The 17,066-nt window shown below is 41.5% G+C and overlaps 1 protein-coding gene across 2 annotated transcripts in view; it reads left to right on the top strand.

Annotated features, from left to right (window-relative positions):
- The window catches only part of FERMT1 (FERM domain containing kindlin 1), a 422,040-nt gene that overhangs the window by 201,972 nt on the left and 203,002 nt on the right, over positions 1 to 17,066 (top strand). For both annotated transcript variants that reach the window (XM_069608276.1, XM_069608277.1), the window contains exons 3-5: positions 7,013 to 7,246; positions 10,473 to 10,613; positions 15,609 to 15,822. In XM_069608276.1, the coding sequence (XP_069464377.1) occupies positions 7,013 to 7,246; positions 10,473 to 10,613; positions 15,609 to 15,822 (589 nt within the window). The remainder of the gene's footprint in view (positions 1 to 7,012; positions 7,247 to 10,472; positions 10,614 to 15,608; positions 15,823 to 17,066) is intronic.

The following is a 17,066-nucleotide window of genomic DNA, read 5'->3' as shown; positions in this document are numbered from 1 at the left end:
ATGAACACTGCCTTGTTTGCGGTAGCTAAACTCTATGAAGTCATGGAGAGTAAAGCAAGTCACCAAACTACTCTGATTGAGCAACTTATCAGCAATGTAAATAATTTAGAAAAGCTATTTAATGACAATTACACATTTCAGCAGAGATTGCCACAACGGTCACTGGTGGTATCCTCAGCTACTGCACCGATAACCTCATTACTGAGCGGCCCAGCCAGTGAACCGGTGCTCTGTTTATCCCCCCAGGCACCATGTGAAGACCTCACCAAAGCCAATAATCCTATTTTGGCATCTGAGATTGTCAGCCAGGAAACGCCCTCGCCGCAACATCATAGTGATTTAACAATTCCGCCGGTCTCTTGCATGGCTGGGAAAATGAATATATATAATCTTTTTTCAGTGCCCAATTCCAATCCTTTTGAATCGGGCGACTGCTCAGCGAAATCAGACAACCATCCTATACCTGGTGAAAGTCAGTAAAGAAAATGCAGCAAGCCCCTACCCGCAGGTGACCGCGGCCTATCGTGAAGGCTGTGAGCCGAACAGGGAAGCACAATGACTTGTCTCTGAGGGTTCTTAATCCTAAAACTATTGTGCCTACCCCATGCAATCCACCGCGCTACCAGCCTCTCAATGACCTAGTAGCTCTTTCCGGTAAGATGGCTAATAGTGCAGATGGTCACCCAAATGTTCTTAAAGTTCACAACCCTAGCCTTGGGAACCTAGCTGGCAGCACCTCTAATACTATTTATTCTAACATGGCCCTCCTGAAACCAGCTAAATTGGCATTGATTAATCAAGCTCATACGACAACTGCTCTACTTAGAGATGAAATTCGAGCATCCATAGATTCTTATGTGACCCAAAAATCACTTGAAGTGGATTTCCTAAGGCCTCTATCGGCTCTCTCTGGTGATTTGCTGGGTGCGGCATTAATCGCCTCAGTGCAGACTAATCTGAACCAAGACATCCAACAAACTGTCTACAATAAACAAAAGAATGCCTTGCCCTCTGCAATTAATTGCATTAATCCAGCTGCGAATATTTGGCAAAGAGATAACTTAATGGCTCCCCAATTATTAGCTTCTGATCCTCAGAGCTCTTCCTGCCCTCAAAACGCCCCGCCAGGCCTCACCAAAGAAACCCTACCAACAACTCAGGAGTTGAGAGAAATTGTAAGACTATCTATGGATGCTTACTTTCAAGATAAAACACATTGCTTGGACAATAATACTCCATCCACATTTCCGGATGTGAGGAAGTTGCTTCAAGGCCCCTCTGTGGCGAATCGATCTGACCAGTTGCTGCAAAAGGCAAACCCTTTTACCAGAGGAAATTATATTAGATCAATACCTCAGAATATTCAAGCTAGAACTGTCAAAACCTCGACTTTAGCTAATAATCAAACAAAGCTTCATTGCTTAGCCCTAAAATGTCGAGATACTCAATATGTTCTTAATGTACTTCCTATCCTCATGTCCTTGTCGACCAGCTTGTAACCTGGTCTACCACACTTATTGTTGATATTTCACAGTCTGTATTGTATATTCTTGCCATGTTGTAACTGTATCTAAGTCTCCGGCGCCCGGTTACCCCAGGGTTCGGCGCGCGGTACAAATAAAAAAACGAAACTAATAGAGCAAGCATATTAAATCTCTGTGCTGAGATTCCATTATTAGGAAGTCTGACCACTACTGATATCGAACTAGTAGAATGTAACAATAATCACAACTTATCAGAAGCAAAAATATATGTGCGGTCTGGGCTCGTAGCCGATATCTTATGGCAAGCGAGAATGGCCATGTTTGACTTGGGCTTTATTCTAACCCAAGCCTCTGTATCTGGGACATCCCAAGGTCCAAAAATGTCGATCAATACTTATCATCCCCAAACTAAATACTGCTTCTGCGAATATACAAGCCTTTTTAAATCATGCTCAATTGTTATGAACATATGATCATAGCTCATGACAGATTGTGAGCTAGAATGATCACATCTTTATGACCTCGTAGAACACAAGAGGTCATTCTCATTTCATTAATGCTTTGGTCCACAGCCTGGGAGAACATGACATTTTAGTATTCCAAGAAACTTGGTTACTATCTGCACCGGTATGGGGCACCCATATCATCCATTCTGTCCCCGCCATCAAACGTCCGTTAGGTCGTCCAATGGGAGGATTGCTCATAGCGATCAAAAAAACTTCTGGTCTTGGTTGTGTATCCTGTCTCACTCCCGCCCCTTGCTTCCAAGTAGTGAAAGTGAACAGAGGTGCCATTACTTTTGCCATTTTGAACATATACTGGAGTAAACAAACATTTTCAGTTGAATAACACTTTGATCATTCATCTGCTGTTCTTGACTCACTACTCTTGGACAAAGCCCTGTCGCATACTTTCATCATGGGCGACCTGAACTTACATTTGCTTACTAATGACATCACAGAATTTGCTGTCGCAGAATCAACATGGGCTTCCATGATGAAAGAGAGGGGCTTCGCAATGCTTAACAGTGCCATAGCGGGCGATGTTCCTCCTCGCCCGACATGAGGTAGAGGGTCACAACAATCTATTCTGGATTACATCTTCATGAATGTGAACTCTCTGCACCATATCATTTCTCTAAAGGTGATTGATACAGATCTTAGTGATCACAACATGCTGCAGATTAGTTGTACTCTGCCAGTGTCACAGACTGAAGCCCAAAGGAATGTTCATTTATCAAATGTCAGTGTTAATAATAGAGGTACCCGCCTCCGGTGGAACCCCCGCAAACTGCACTTACTTGGAGATCGCATTGATCAAGCCTGTGTATCTCCTTGTGTTGATGGGTCAGATTGGTACGTCCAGTTAATGCAACTTTTCAAAGAATATAGACTCCCTGATGCTAGCCGCATAACTAAGCACCGGCACGTTTTCGATTTAGAAGTACAACACAAATCAGGATTGAGGCAGAATCTGCATAAGTTGAAGTATCATCCAGCACCCGAAAAAATCCTGTTAACCAAACAGTTAAAACTGGCCCATAACACCTGGTTAAGAGAGCGGCGTTCGACTCAATACCGTTGAGATAATGAATATATATTGCAACAAATTTTACTAAAATCTACAAGTGGCATTTGGGCCTGTTTAAACATGGCCACATCTCATACCCAGGGAGCCATGCAAATCAATGCGATCTCTAAGGAGGTGTGGCAATGCTACTTTAGCAACCTCTACACCTCCCCATTTTTTGATCTGAAATGGAGTATAAATGATCAAGGAACCTTGCATACGTTCCCAATAGAGGTTGATAACATCCTCTGCTGCATTTCCACACTGAGTAGATCAAGAGCTGTTGGCTCTGATGGTCTGCATAATGGTATGATCAAAGACAATCCTCTCGAATGGGCCACAATTCTCCATTTGATCTGTAAGCATGTCTTTATTGTAGGGTGTGTTCCACATTCATGGAGAAAATCCATCATCTTACCCATATTCAAGAAGGGCGACAGAAGCGAGCCTAAATCCTATCGCCCTTCTGGATTGCCTGGGAAAAATGTTTGCCCGTTTAATCTTGAAGGAATTTAATCAATGGCTAGATGCAAATAATTTGCGTGATCCCTTCCAAACAGGTTTTTTTTTCAGGCATAGGCACAGCCATAAATATTATTACTGTGAACAGCATCCAATGTCAAGCCAAACAACGTCATCAACCACTGTATCTGGCGTTCATAGATTTTCGTATTGCGTTTGATGCAGTGCCTTGTTAACTGTTGTTCAAGAAGCTAATGGTGGGGGGATGCCCATGGCATATCTTACAATGGGTAATTGACCTCCATTCTGATACCTCAATAAAGGTTAAATTAACTAACAATGGCTTGTTATCAGACCCTATAGGGACCGCCCGTGGCCTTAAACAAGGATGCCTATTGGCTTCCGCCATGTTTAATTTTTTTATTTCTGATGTTGGTGAACATTTCTTCAAAATTGATGCTGATGCTCCCATAATTAATGGAGTTCAGGTGAAGTTTCTTCTCTATGCGGATGACATGGTCCTGTTCTCAAAGACCCCCAAAGGCCTTCAGGCTCTCTTGAATGCCCTGGATATGTATACCGTGGGAAATTGTATTACAATAAATATAGCGAAGAGTAAAATCATCCAGTGTGGTAATCAGAGACAATGTGCAGCCATACTTTATTAGCCCCTTCAAAATGCTTTGTTAGCTTCAGTCCCAACCTATATCCATCTGGGCACCCTTGTGACAAACCAACTAGGTTCTAGCAAATATGAAATGTGCATCAAAGGCAAACTAGACACAGCCCTTTCACAAGCTCGCATCATAAAGTCAAGATACTGCAAATATTCGATCGTGCCCTTACTTATTATAGACAAAAATTGGCACCCATGGTTTTATGTGGATCTGAAGCCCTTACAGAGAAGTCCTACCACTTCTGGACAAAATTAGAAAGTAGGTACTGGAAATCAGTACTTAGTTTACCCTCTTCTGTACCCATTAGCCTAATAAGGCATGAATTAGGCTTGCTTTCCCTATATGCTCTACACAAGTGGAAATTGTGTGGTCTTTACCGCAAATGTGTTATGGCCACTCCTAAATCTAGTCTTTTATGGTTGCTTGCTGAATACCTATTAAAATCACCTGATGTTTTCCCTGTTAAATGGCGTATGCAAGTTGTAAAAATAATTGATAACACAGGTTTTTCATTAGAGTTACTATGTGAGAATCCAGACAAGGCAAAGACGCGCAAATGGGAACTGGACTGGATTAAGACAAACGAGAAGTACTTACCTTAATTACCAGAAATTCAAAAATAACCAATTTGCCTTGAAACGCTATGGTCATGTAGAAAGTTATCTTGTTAAATTTCCTGACTCACGACAGAGGAATGACTATTTGCGTTTTCGCCTAAACTTATGGCCTACCTATGAACTACTTCATACACGCAAACTAGTTCCATTAAGTCTTGCTCAATGTCGGTTTTGCAACATGGCGCTGGAGACTCTTCAACATCTGTGTACTGAATGCGTAACATTGTGCTCTCAGCAATCCACTCATCTCAACCCACTCTTTGAAGGCTTTTCTGAGATATCCCAACAGAGGGCCTGGGAATTATTATTTCATGCCTCTAGAAAAAAGGCTAGATATGCAATTCTCAATTTTCTTTATGGCCTGGCTCTATTGAATAGGCAGAAATCTAATTTCAGATGTTGAGCCAATGAGATCAGTATGACTTACCGCAATCAAAGCTATTAATCGACCTGAAACAGCTATTAATTAGCCACTATGAAATCTAATTGCCCAGGAGTGGACAATTAATGTGTGAATTTATCTGGTTTTGCAGATTATAATCAATTTACATCATTTTAATTGCACTAATGTGTCTCTATTTTTATCTGTAATGTATTTTACTTGTCATATATATTAATGTTTCATCCGAATAAGAAATGTCAATTTTATTTTTCTGATTGTCCTTCTAATGTTTTTTTTGTAAAATCAAGAGTTTTTCTTGGTTAAATCAACAATAAAAAAATAAAAATAAAATAAAAAATATACTAAGGCTATGCAGAGAGCGAGGAAAGGGAATTATACTATTATGTGGAGAAATATAGAGGGAAGAGCTTTTATTTGGACTACAAGTATTAAGTGACTTGAGCGTGTGACACTTTCATTGATTTATTTTGGCTGATCCGTGGTTACTGAATTCTGCGCTGTGTCAAAGAAGATACGCATTGGAAGTTTTCAATATGTAGGCATTACACAAATTCTACTAACCACCTTGGAATGGATGACTTTCATGCTCTGCAACAAAAGCACAACTTACCTTGTTTACAAAGTTTCTATTTGCATTTAATTTGTATTTTATGTTATGTTCATTGGGTGTGTGTGTGTTTTATTTTGGGTAGAACTCAATCATTTTGTTTAAATACTGCTTACATGTGGTGAATACAATGAATAGTAGCATTAATTATATTCACACCTTGCAGTTTATAGGAACAACTACAAGATAATTCACTGTGCGCACACTCGCAAAACAAGAGTGCAGAATAGCCCACGTCAGCTCAATAGCCACACATGCCACAGCGCTACTCTGAAGCCATCACTGGAAGTTCAACTCCAATTCAGTGCCACTGAGCAATGCATTGTGGGTATGCACGTTAGCTCAAAAGCATGCACTTTTTTCCAGAAATATGCTGTTTTATAGTACAGCACTATTTTATACATAGCGTTTTCAATCCAAAATGGACAGCTCTCAAGGATGTAGACAACCACATATGTGCGTGTCATTCTTAAGGATTATGAATGTGGTATAGACTCATTCAGAATTCCAACTTCCCATTCAGAGATCCTTCATTTTATCTTCTGAAGTCTACCACCTGCTTTCAACTTCTGTACTCTCGGTTCTAATCGGGGCGCATGTACAGTCAATCTTCAATCTGAGGTGTCGACCATTATAAAAAAAATCTCATATACTCACAAATATTCGAGTATGTGAATGAGTTTCCCCTATGGATCCAAGATTCAGAAATAATGCAGACACTGTCACTGAACAAATCCACGGACATATGGCAGGTAAAGAGTTTTACATATTCTCCACATTAAGGAGCAATTTATATATTTATATAAGTATTACAGTGCACATGTCTATAGTATATCACCAAAACAAGACACAATCACCAAAACCAGAGTAGTCCTAATTCATCAGGACTGAGGGAACATTACCACCTCGTGCTAGTGGCCGCTATCGGGTTACATTTAGATGATGGTTGAGTATGCTGTTTTGCAGCGATATCCGTGCTATCATTTGGGTCTCCTGCAGAGTAAAGAAAGGTGCAGCATTGTTTACAAGTCACGTCAAATCGAACCACAATGCCAAGCTTAACCGGTTAATGTCTAGTAGGTTGTCATTTGCATTGACGCTTTGGGGCTTATCCCAAGAAGATATCAATATGTCACCTGCTCACTGTGCTCCCAATGAGTTTATCATTTAAAATATCTTCCTTTGCCTTACAGAGGTTTCTCGGGACTGGTCTGACTTTGCGCTTTGGTGGGAACAGAAGAAATGCTGGCTTTTGAAAACCCATTGGACACTGGACAAATATGGCGTTCAAGCTGACGCTAAATTGCTTTTTACACCTCAGCACAAACTACTGCGCCTTCGTTTGCCAAACATGAAAACGGTGCGGTTGAAAGTGACCTTTTCATCTGTGGTCTTCAAAGCCGTGTCCGAGGTCTGCAGAACCATAAGTAAGTCGCACAAGTGATCTGACAATTAAAATTACATCTGTAAGTGCTACTATAATTGATTGCTGGATATAGGCACATTATGTGCCACGACCTGTACTGGTCTGTATTGTTTTCAATTCATCATTTTATTCGGCTCTAAATGACCTCTTTTAGAGGTAAAGGGTGGCAGAGTTGAGGCCATCGGCAGGTAACCCAATTTACTCCAAAGCCAGGCATAGGGGCTTCTCTGAGCAAACCCATTCCCCTTATTAGTATCAGAAATATAATTTGTTCACAGAAGCACGTTACTTTGGCAACAGAGGAGGATCAGCTAAAACACCTTGAAATACCATTTGTTGTATAGGTGCTTCACAAATATTCAATAAATAAAAGAAATAAGAAAAGGCTTGCTTGTTAACTCTCCAAGTGCTCTTAGGATATGTACATATATGCCCTAAAATACGTTCTCATTATACAACATGATATTATATATGCCCCAATTGAGTGGTTTTATGGTGTGAGGGGGGTTAGTAATTCCTGTGGTCCTCGTGTCCCCCAATTTCTCTAATACTAGTGAAGTTAAACAGTGGAATGGCATGAAGCCAACAGACATTCTTGGTAATTAGGAGTGTATCCTGAAGCATTTCCATCCATTGCTTTTTGTTTTTTTACTCTGTCTGATTCAGACAGCTATTAGGAACTGTGTACTATGTCTTTGATTTGTTAATTCTTCCATACAAGAAGAATAAAGGGCCATGCATGCTATAATACAGCATCGTAGTGGGGATGGCCTCTAGCATTGCCTAGCAGGCAATAATCTCCAGATCGTAAGTGGCCTAATCACTCATTAAAATATCTGAGCCACGAGTAGAAACATTTGACTAGAATGACCCTGTAAAAATGAAGAACTTGGACATAGTGGCCTTAGCAGAGTCAACGATCCCAATTTACCAGACTTATAAGTACTTATTCCTGCCCCATGATCCTAAAGTCCTATCTTCACACCAAACTTTTCAGTGGGCTGCCCCGTTAACAGCCTTGTAGGAACACAACCAGCTCTGAACGCACGTCGTTATTGGGCTCCTCATACCATGACGTTGACACCATGTTGGGGAGTCAAACCCGGGCCACAACAGCACAGTGTTGTATCCTATGTTGACTAATGGAATGGAATGCACGTCACTATGTTCAGGTTGGAATGTATTCGTGTGTATGCAGTGACGTGCGTGTGTTCTGAACTTGTCAGTTGGTGAGTGCCTGCCGGGTGGGAGAAGCCGGTGTCTTTTCTCCTATGCACTAACTTCTACCTGGAGACAATAAAGACATATATAAGGAACTTACTTGACAGGATTCGTCTTTATTGCACACAACTGTTCGGTGTCAATGCCAAGATCACAAAGAAGCTGTTTGGAGTTTATATTCTGATGGCAAATGAACAATTTAAGGGAGCCAATGCAGTGAATCACATTGTTGTTTAGAGGTACAGGGAATCTGTTTTTTGTCTTTGCGTCTTGTGGACCAGAACCTCCTACAGGGTGCTCATAATCCCACAGGCCTGGTGTTCAATGCCCAATGGACCTTTCCCAATATTCCCCGGCTTCTGGGGGTTTCTGAGGGGAGGTTATTGTTAATGCTGCTGATTCTCCATGAACATGAAACTGAAATGAGAAAGTAGATGTTTCTTGATTCATGGTCCTAGCTCTCTCTTGACATAAACTAAAAGGTTGAATGCGGATTGTGACTAATGTTGCAGGGATTACATGTCCTTAAAACCTGACGTGCAAATAAAGCCAACAGCAGATGTCCCTGTCGGGCCATACTATTACAACCTCACACAACCTATTCTGAACCAATCATACATGCTCCAGCAGCCCACATATCTCCTTGGACCACTTTAACACGTAATCATAAACCCCTTTTGTAATAAGGATTGAATTCAGCCTGCAGGTGTGACCCGAGATACCCGGCGGACATAGAAACATACTGTGGATGATCCCACAACCCAGTATTTATTTATTTTATTTATTTGCATGTTTATGAGGCAGCAGGGTTACATTAGCGCTGCAGTTATGCAGAATCCACTTTTAGACAAACAGTCTGGTTTTGATGGTCTTGCAGAAGGCGAGATGAGAGGGTTCACTTCTGATGGAACGAGAGAGTGCGTTCCAGTGTCTAGAGGCAATGAATGGGAAGCTAGCGCCGCTGACTCTTGCACGCTTGATTCTAGGGAACGGCAGTAGGTTGGCATATGGGGTTCTAATGGGTCTTGCAGCCGGATGCAGGAGTATGATAGGACACTTTCTTTCGGACAATCCTGTGCATGACTCCCGAACTCAGAAGCCTACAACAGTAGAGTAACACTCATGCCACAGCCGGCCTAGGTGTCCTACGACTTGTTTAACACTGCTTGACTTAACACCTCAATGGCAATAGGCTCAGGTTGGTTTTAGAATTGGACATTTTACCAGACACTTTGTGGATTGCATTGTGCAGTGTACATTTGCATGTTTAGGTAATTTCATGGAAGTGGCACAGACTTAAAATGGCTACACTTACAATTGTATAAATGTATCAAATAAGTTCTTTTACCTGTTCCAAGTAATATCATTTAAAATCTACGTAACAATTTGCACGCCTTTACAGGTCATATGCGGTTCCATTATCCCAGGATTCATTGCAGCCAACACCTGCTTTGGTTACATTGTATCTTGACATACTTAAAAATATTGTCGTCTTTCAAAATGTATTTATTATGCTAGTGAGATAGTCAGAACATAACTTAATTAATGTTTGCACACAAAAAATCACCTTTCTTTCTAATGCGAGTAAGTCCCCAGAGGAAGGATTGCACTTACTCTACCCCTTTTGCTCAGAATTAACTTAATCAATTTAGACTTCAAAACATATCTTTTTTAAATTTAGTTAATGATCTTACTTTCCTAATCATGTTGATATTACTCCAGCTGTGTAGGAAGCCACACACTTTAACCTTTACATAATGGCTCTGCATCTTCAAAATGCCATGAAGCAGTCATCATTGAGCATGAATGCTTGACAGAAGTTAGACATAATATTTAACTAAAATAACTCCAAAAAGGAAGTACATCCTCATATGGATTGCACAATGAAATTTATCACAAAGCAATCAAATATTCTATCTATAGAAAAGAGATACTCTGCAGTCATAGAATTCATCAAAGACTAGGATGCATTCTTCTAAAATCGTTGTTCTAACATTTCATTGCAGACATAAGGCACCCAGAGGAACTTTCATTGCTAAAACCATCAGGAAGTGCTGCAAAAAAGAAAAAGAAGAAAGATATCAAAGACCAACTGGATGAGGATGTCCTTACTTTGGACAGTTCTTTGACGATATCTGGATCACCAGGTAACAGTGTTCAGTTGATTTCATCTGGCTTTGGTTAGACATGCTGTGAGTGCAGTTGTAAATTAAGACACTTCATAGATTGACAATGTTTTAATTTGGTCCTAAAGCAAGAGCTGCCGGGCATGTCCCATCAAATCATTACATCTGTATTTTCATCTTGTCATCAAGAATTGTGTTCTGATCAGCATGGAGAATACCCTTGGACTAGCGGTTCCATGTAGAGGTTGACAGTTATAGGGGAGAGGATGGAGACTTGTGGAACTATGTAGATTCCTGCCAGTGCTGGGTTCTTTTGGAGCTCATCTGAACGAGTTAGTCTCTATTGAAGCTGTAGGAGGTGAAGCACTGCAGGATTGTTCCATCGCTGGCCATGCACATTGGAAAGTTATTGAGGAAGGCTTCATGGGAAAAGGTTACAAAGGCGGCAGAGAGTTCGGGTCGAATGAGTAAATAGGGTCTCCTTTTTCCAAGATTTGTAGAGCATCATCGAAAACTTGAATGGTGGTGGTCTCCTTGCTGAGTGATCATAGAAAACTGGATTTGTAGTGCTGTAGCAGATTGGGGTGAGTGATATGTTCATGCAACTTAATAGTGACTGTCTTGTCAATCACTTTTCTGATGAAGGGTGGATGTGTGATGGAGTGACAGTTGGCAAAGTCATCCGGGTCAAGTGTGGGTTTCTTCAGCACGAGGAGGATTTGCCCTGTTTTAGCTCCTGTGGCAAGGTGCCTTGTGTGAGAGCTGCATTGATGGCATTGAGAAGTGGTGTGGGTGCTTCCCATGTGATGACCTTCACAATGGAGGAAGGAAGGAAATCGTTTTTGTAGATGTCAGACTTAAGGGCTGCAAGGTGTTTGTGAGGTCTTCTGCACTAATTGTTTGGGATTCAGTCCATCTTGATATTTTGCAGGTTGGTATGACTGGGATATCTGCAATGTCTATGGAGCAGTCAATGTGTTGCTTTATCTAGTCTAGCCAGTCTATCTTGTCTGTGAAGAAGCTGTCAATGGATTTGCATTTGTCAGTGGATTATGGTACTGCAGGTTCCTTCAGGGGGTCGATGCAGTCCTTTATGGCTTGGAAGATCACTCTGCTCTTGTTGAATGGTGACAAGATGGCTGTTGGGTAGTAGTTTGCTCTGGATACGGTCATGAGTGTCCTGTGAGATGAACTGAGAGTTCTTAGGGCGAGGAGATCCTCTAGTTGGTGGGATTTCCTCCAGCACTTTTCTTGTCTGCATTTGGCATGCTTGCTGTTGAGTTCCTGTGTACCAAGATAGGGGGGGATTATTTTTTTAAATCCAAGTTTCAGTGATGTATGGATGTTGGTGGTCTCAGTTTGGGTGTGCTGTGGATGATATGATAAGGTTTCCTTCCAATGCTCTCATCAGTGAAATTCTTGAAAGAGCAGCAGGGTGTCTGTTAATTCGGGTTGGCCCCAGTGAGGGGGAGAGGTGTGTGGTGCAGCAGTATGGTTATGGCTTCATGGGTTGTCCAGTTTAAAGGTAGAGGGGAAAGCCATGCAATAGCTGTAGAGGAGGTGAATACCAGCTCAAGTGAAGGGGTGGGCTGGCCTGTAGAGAACTCTGGGGATTTCCCGATAGGCCTCTACACCCTAGTCCTCTTTTGTGTGGAATATCCAAATGTTCCCATAGGAAAAGGGTTGGGCTTGCTGAAAATGTAGAATATGGGGCCGCTTTGAACATTATTTCCAGGGCCTTTTTTGGTTCCCAGTCCGCTCAAGTGTGCTGCCTTTGTTAATTACTTGTGTGAAGAGTTTCTTGATGCCGTACCCATGATGATGACCAGTTCAACTAGAATCAGACTGGGCTTCTTGGCGGTGTGGTTCCTTGACAGGTGAAGGTCTCAGTGGAAGATGTTAGTTGTGTTATTGATAAATGCTGTTGTGCTGAGGTATTTGATTTCATAAAGAAATGCCTTGTTGGTTTGGTGTGGTTGGTAGATCAGTTGTAGGTAAGCTGTCTCCATGTCGGTGACCCGCAAGTGGGGCGTTCATGGCTGCAGAAGTTCTGCTTCTGGGAGGGTTCATGTATACAAGGTCTTGTGGTCAATAGCAAGCACTACGCCAGTATTCCCTTTGTTGTCCTTGTTTAGTATGCTGTTGGGGATGATTACCTCTTGGATTTGTGCAGAGGTGTCTTTCCATGATAAAGAGTGCATCTATTTTGTGAGTGGTGGTGAGGTTAGGAATGTCTGATTCGTGTAGTTCTGTGGAGTGAGCATTTATAAGCATGAAGTTGCATGTGTCTTTTGAGATGGAATGTGGGTGGTGGCGAGTGGGGTGTGGATGAGGTTCTACAGTTTAGAGCTGAGTGGTAGCAGGGTGCTGACTGGGTTTTTGCATCTGTGAGTCAGGGTGGGCTGTAAGTGTCTAACTGGACCAAACATAATTGTTCCAATTCTTCAAATGCCCTTCACTTCAGGCGGCCAGGCAAGAGAAGCCCAGGGTTCTGAGTTAAAAGGGGAAGCAAAGGAGTGGAGGAGGCAGAGTGTGCTAAAGGATCAGTTGTGATTCGCAGGTGGGTCAAACAGGAATTGCCCTTTTCTTCATCTGCTCTTTGCTTTTGATGCCGTCAACAGAAGCCCAAGGATCGAAGAGTTACGCATTGAAGAAAATGGGTGATAGACACACAGAGAACCAAAAGATGTGCAGTGATTAGCAGGCATGTGGGCAGAGGTCACATGACATAAATCCCTGTGCACCCTGTGCACCAACTGACCAAGTGCAAACATAAAAACGAGACTAGGAGATAGCTCAAGTTGGGACAGTTGGGAGCAAGACAGATAAGAGTGCCAATGAGAGATTAGCAGTGATAAGCAGGTGGGTGGGGCAGAGGTCATGTGACTTAAATCCACCTGCATGAGTTTTTTTCTTTCATTCATAGTGCCAAAAGGCAATGCAAATGGCAGAGGTGTGCAATGTAAACCCAACAACAGTAACAATAAGCATGGTTGTATCCTTTCCCCAGTCTTTGGACTAATGCAGTTAAAGTAAATGTCTCCCCACACTCTGGCCGCACCTTCTTCTGCTTACGTTTTTTTTTTTTTTTGCAACCTGTGTAATTCAAGCAGATGTGTGGATGGTACAATAGAGGAGTACAAGACTGTCCATCTTGGAATGATAATCTTCTATCAGATAATAGTCTATAGGGCTATTCTAGGTTTTGATAATGTTTGTCCAGTGTAGCATTCTTATTATGACTAAAATATAGACTGGAAGTGACCATTAGAACTGAATATTGTAAAATATTAAACATTGAAAAGTTTACAATGTTAGCAAAATGAAATTTTTGTTTTTTAAATGTCCGCTTTTGCATAATAACACAGCCACACATGTGCACACACACAAACACGCACGTCAGCAACGGCTATTGTGGATTTAACAAACACGTACTTGACAACACGACTCTCACCAATGTAGAAAGTGACGGAGACAGAGTGAGACAGCCAGAGGGAGAGAAAGGGAGGAGTGGCAGCACTGCATTTACATACAATACGCCAGGTGCAGGTAATATCATCTAATTGTAAAGGGTTTTGCAAATTCATATGACAAGTGGAAAAGGCATTCTTTGAAAGGGTTCCTCTGACCCTTCTGATTTGCATGGTTCAGGCATATCTGGGTCTTCACTCGGAGAACATGGAAATTATGATCACATTCACTAAATCTGTAATGTTAATACATTATCATAAGGTTGGCAAAGGCTTCACAAGTGTTGGGTTTGGGATATAAATGGTGTAAAGCATCTTTTTCAGTTATCTTTTTTAGAACAGAACTGATCTTTTCTGCTTGGGCCAGCCTGGCTCCAAGAGTAAGCAATTAAATGGGGTCAATTCCTCTAAGAATTGTTTATTGCCCTTTCTCAAATCTAAAAGATAATTTTCCATTCTTCAAATTAGGGTTCTACAACTAGAAATTGACCCTATTTCTACTTTAAATGGATAAGAATCATGTATTTTTCTTCCTGTACTGCCGGGTTGTCTGAAATACTGCACGCACTCTATGCCATCTTGCCATGAATATCTAGGAAATGGGATTAACATCACATCATTTTCCTTCATGCTCTGACCCGCAATAGTGAGAGCTGGGATGGCAGGTAAACAGACTGTACAATATTCACATGATAGGGAACAAAAGTCTATTAGCGGACCTTCGGAATAGGATGGACACCCAGACAAACTCTCTGTCAGTGGTTTTGCTGGGCCTGAGGCCAGACTCCCTGAACTGTGCCTTATACTTCAGCTGGTTCAATATGTTGCCCACCCTTTTCATACGTTTCAAAGCATTTTAAGTAAGGAATGTGCCTATCAAAACTGCTATTTAAGTGCACTATTGCTTATCTTGGAAAGGGCCCTTGGCCTTCCCCCGGGAGCACGGCCTCATGTCTCTGAAGGCAGGCAGCCGCCATTCCTGCTGCAATCAAATTCTAAAATATAGTGCAGAATTCTCTTATTTTCTCCAAGACAATGTACTGCAAATGTCTACATCGACCATAAGGTCATTCCCTCAGTGTTATTTTTAGGCATCATGGAATGAAATTCTCCCCCACCTGGAATTTGGAAGGGCTTTGTCTTTGTGCATTCACCTCCTCACACACCTAGTTCTCCTTCTAAAGCTGTACCCTCCTGATTGTGCAGGTGATCTTTAGTCTCTGTCATTATTATTCTAGGTTTCTTGTTTGGTTTCTCCCAGAGTTGCAAGATAAAAAGGAAATCTCTTCTAAAAGGAACCCATCTTGATTCTGACGGCCTCTTCAGGGTCTTTTCAAAAGCATATCTCTACACGGAGTACTACATTGGTACTCTCCACATACACGTTTTATGTTGATTCATTCCCTTAAAAACCATGTTGGGGGCCAATGTGTTCATAAAATATCAGACTTTAGTGTTTGGAAGAAATAACATCCAGTAAACTTTCCCAGATGCACCAGTCTCCTGTGGACAACCTGTGTGATATTGATAATCATTTATTTTGCAGCAAGCCCTGGACTATACAGTAAAACTATGACTCCCATGTACGATCCTGTCAATGGAACACCGGCGTCTGCTACGATTACGTGGTTCAGCGACAGCCCCCTGACGGAACAGAACTGTAATATATTGTCATTCAGCCAGCCCAACAGCCCACCGGAAGTGCTTGCTGAACTCTACCAACAGCGGACTTTAATTCAAAAAGCAAAGCTCAACGCAGGGTAAGGATTTGTTTATAGGTACGTGCAAGGGAACCTATGGCTAAAAATACTACCGTTTAAAAAAACTCTTTACAGTTGTAGCACATGCTTTTGATAACTGTATTTCTGTGCTAAACCTAATGTATTTGTTAAATTATGAATCATTTAGTTATCAAGTGATTTTTTTAATATATTTAACTGTGGTCATGTGCATCATATAAAACCTCTCAAAAGAAAAGAGAGCATAGTTTCGATGGAAGTGCAATCTGTTTGCATCTGTGCTTTCTTGTCATTGAAAAATAGAGCTAGATCACAAATGTCTGATTCGTTTAAGATGTAGACAGTGTTGCTTTATTCTATTTGCTTTTCAGTGGAATGTATGCTACAACTTCCAATCACTAAAGTCACAAGAGAAGGAAACGTATGACCTGAAGTAAGTTCTGACCATCTCTCGCACCCACCGGAGCTTAAGTGAGAGGAATCCTAGCAGGTTACATTTTCGGGGACATTTTCGAATTGGTAGAAGTGCAAAAGGAAAACGTACAATGCTTTTATGGCTTCCTTTTACACTCCAACCCATGTTTGTGCTGACACACGGTGGAGGAGGGGCATGGGACAGAGATATCGTCTCTGCCGTGCTTTCCCCCTCCATCTTGTGTGAGCACTTCGTTTTAGGACTGCATTAGATTTCCATGCAGGCAGAACACAAATGGATTCCAACGTAATTTTCCACACATTATCAACTGCTAATGAACAGGCAGATCGATTTAGAATACATTACAAAATACAGCCTGCAGACGAAATTGTAAGCAGTGTTTTATATCTCTCAAAGCTGAGCGTAAAACTGAAGAGTAAAGGCACGTTTGCCTGGTTTTACATTGTAGTTTTAATCTCAACTTTGAGTGACGAAAATTGCATGGAGGCAACCTCACAGGACCTAAGTGTATACGTAGGCAGTTCCATGCATGCAACTTTGAAAAGGGCTCTTTGGAATGCTATGCATGGTGTATGGACAGTTATGTTAGGTATTGGCAAATGCTGTATGATCTCCAAGTCTTATTAAAGGAGTATTATTGCTGGCACATACATGAACTTGAGGGACACATTACCAGTGCTCACTTGGAATGTTGCTTGGGGGTCTAGGCTTCAATGTTAACCCTAGTGAGACTGGAAACCCACCTCTCCAATCCAACCTCTTTTCTGTAGGTGGAGAATCTCTAAATATTTGGGCTCCCATGATGATCTCTTTATTTAGGAGAGATGTT

This window comes from Ambystoma mexicanum, chromosome 4q (assembly GCF_040938575.1).
Source record: "Ambystoma mexicanum isolate Mex_15411 chromosome 4q, UKY_AmexF1_1, whole genome shotgun sequence".
Classification (NCBI taxonomy): Eukaryota; Metazoa; Chordata; class Amphibia; order Caudata; family Ambystomatidae; genus Ambystoma; species Ambystoma mexicanum.
Note: the sequence above shows the minus strand (reverse complement) of the source record. Positions and strands in the feature narration are given on the sequence as shown.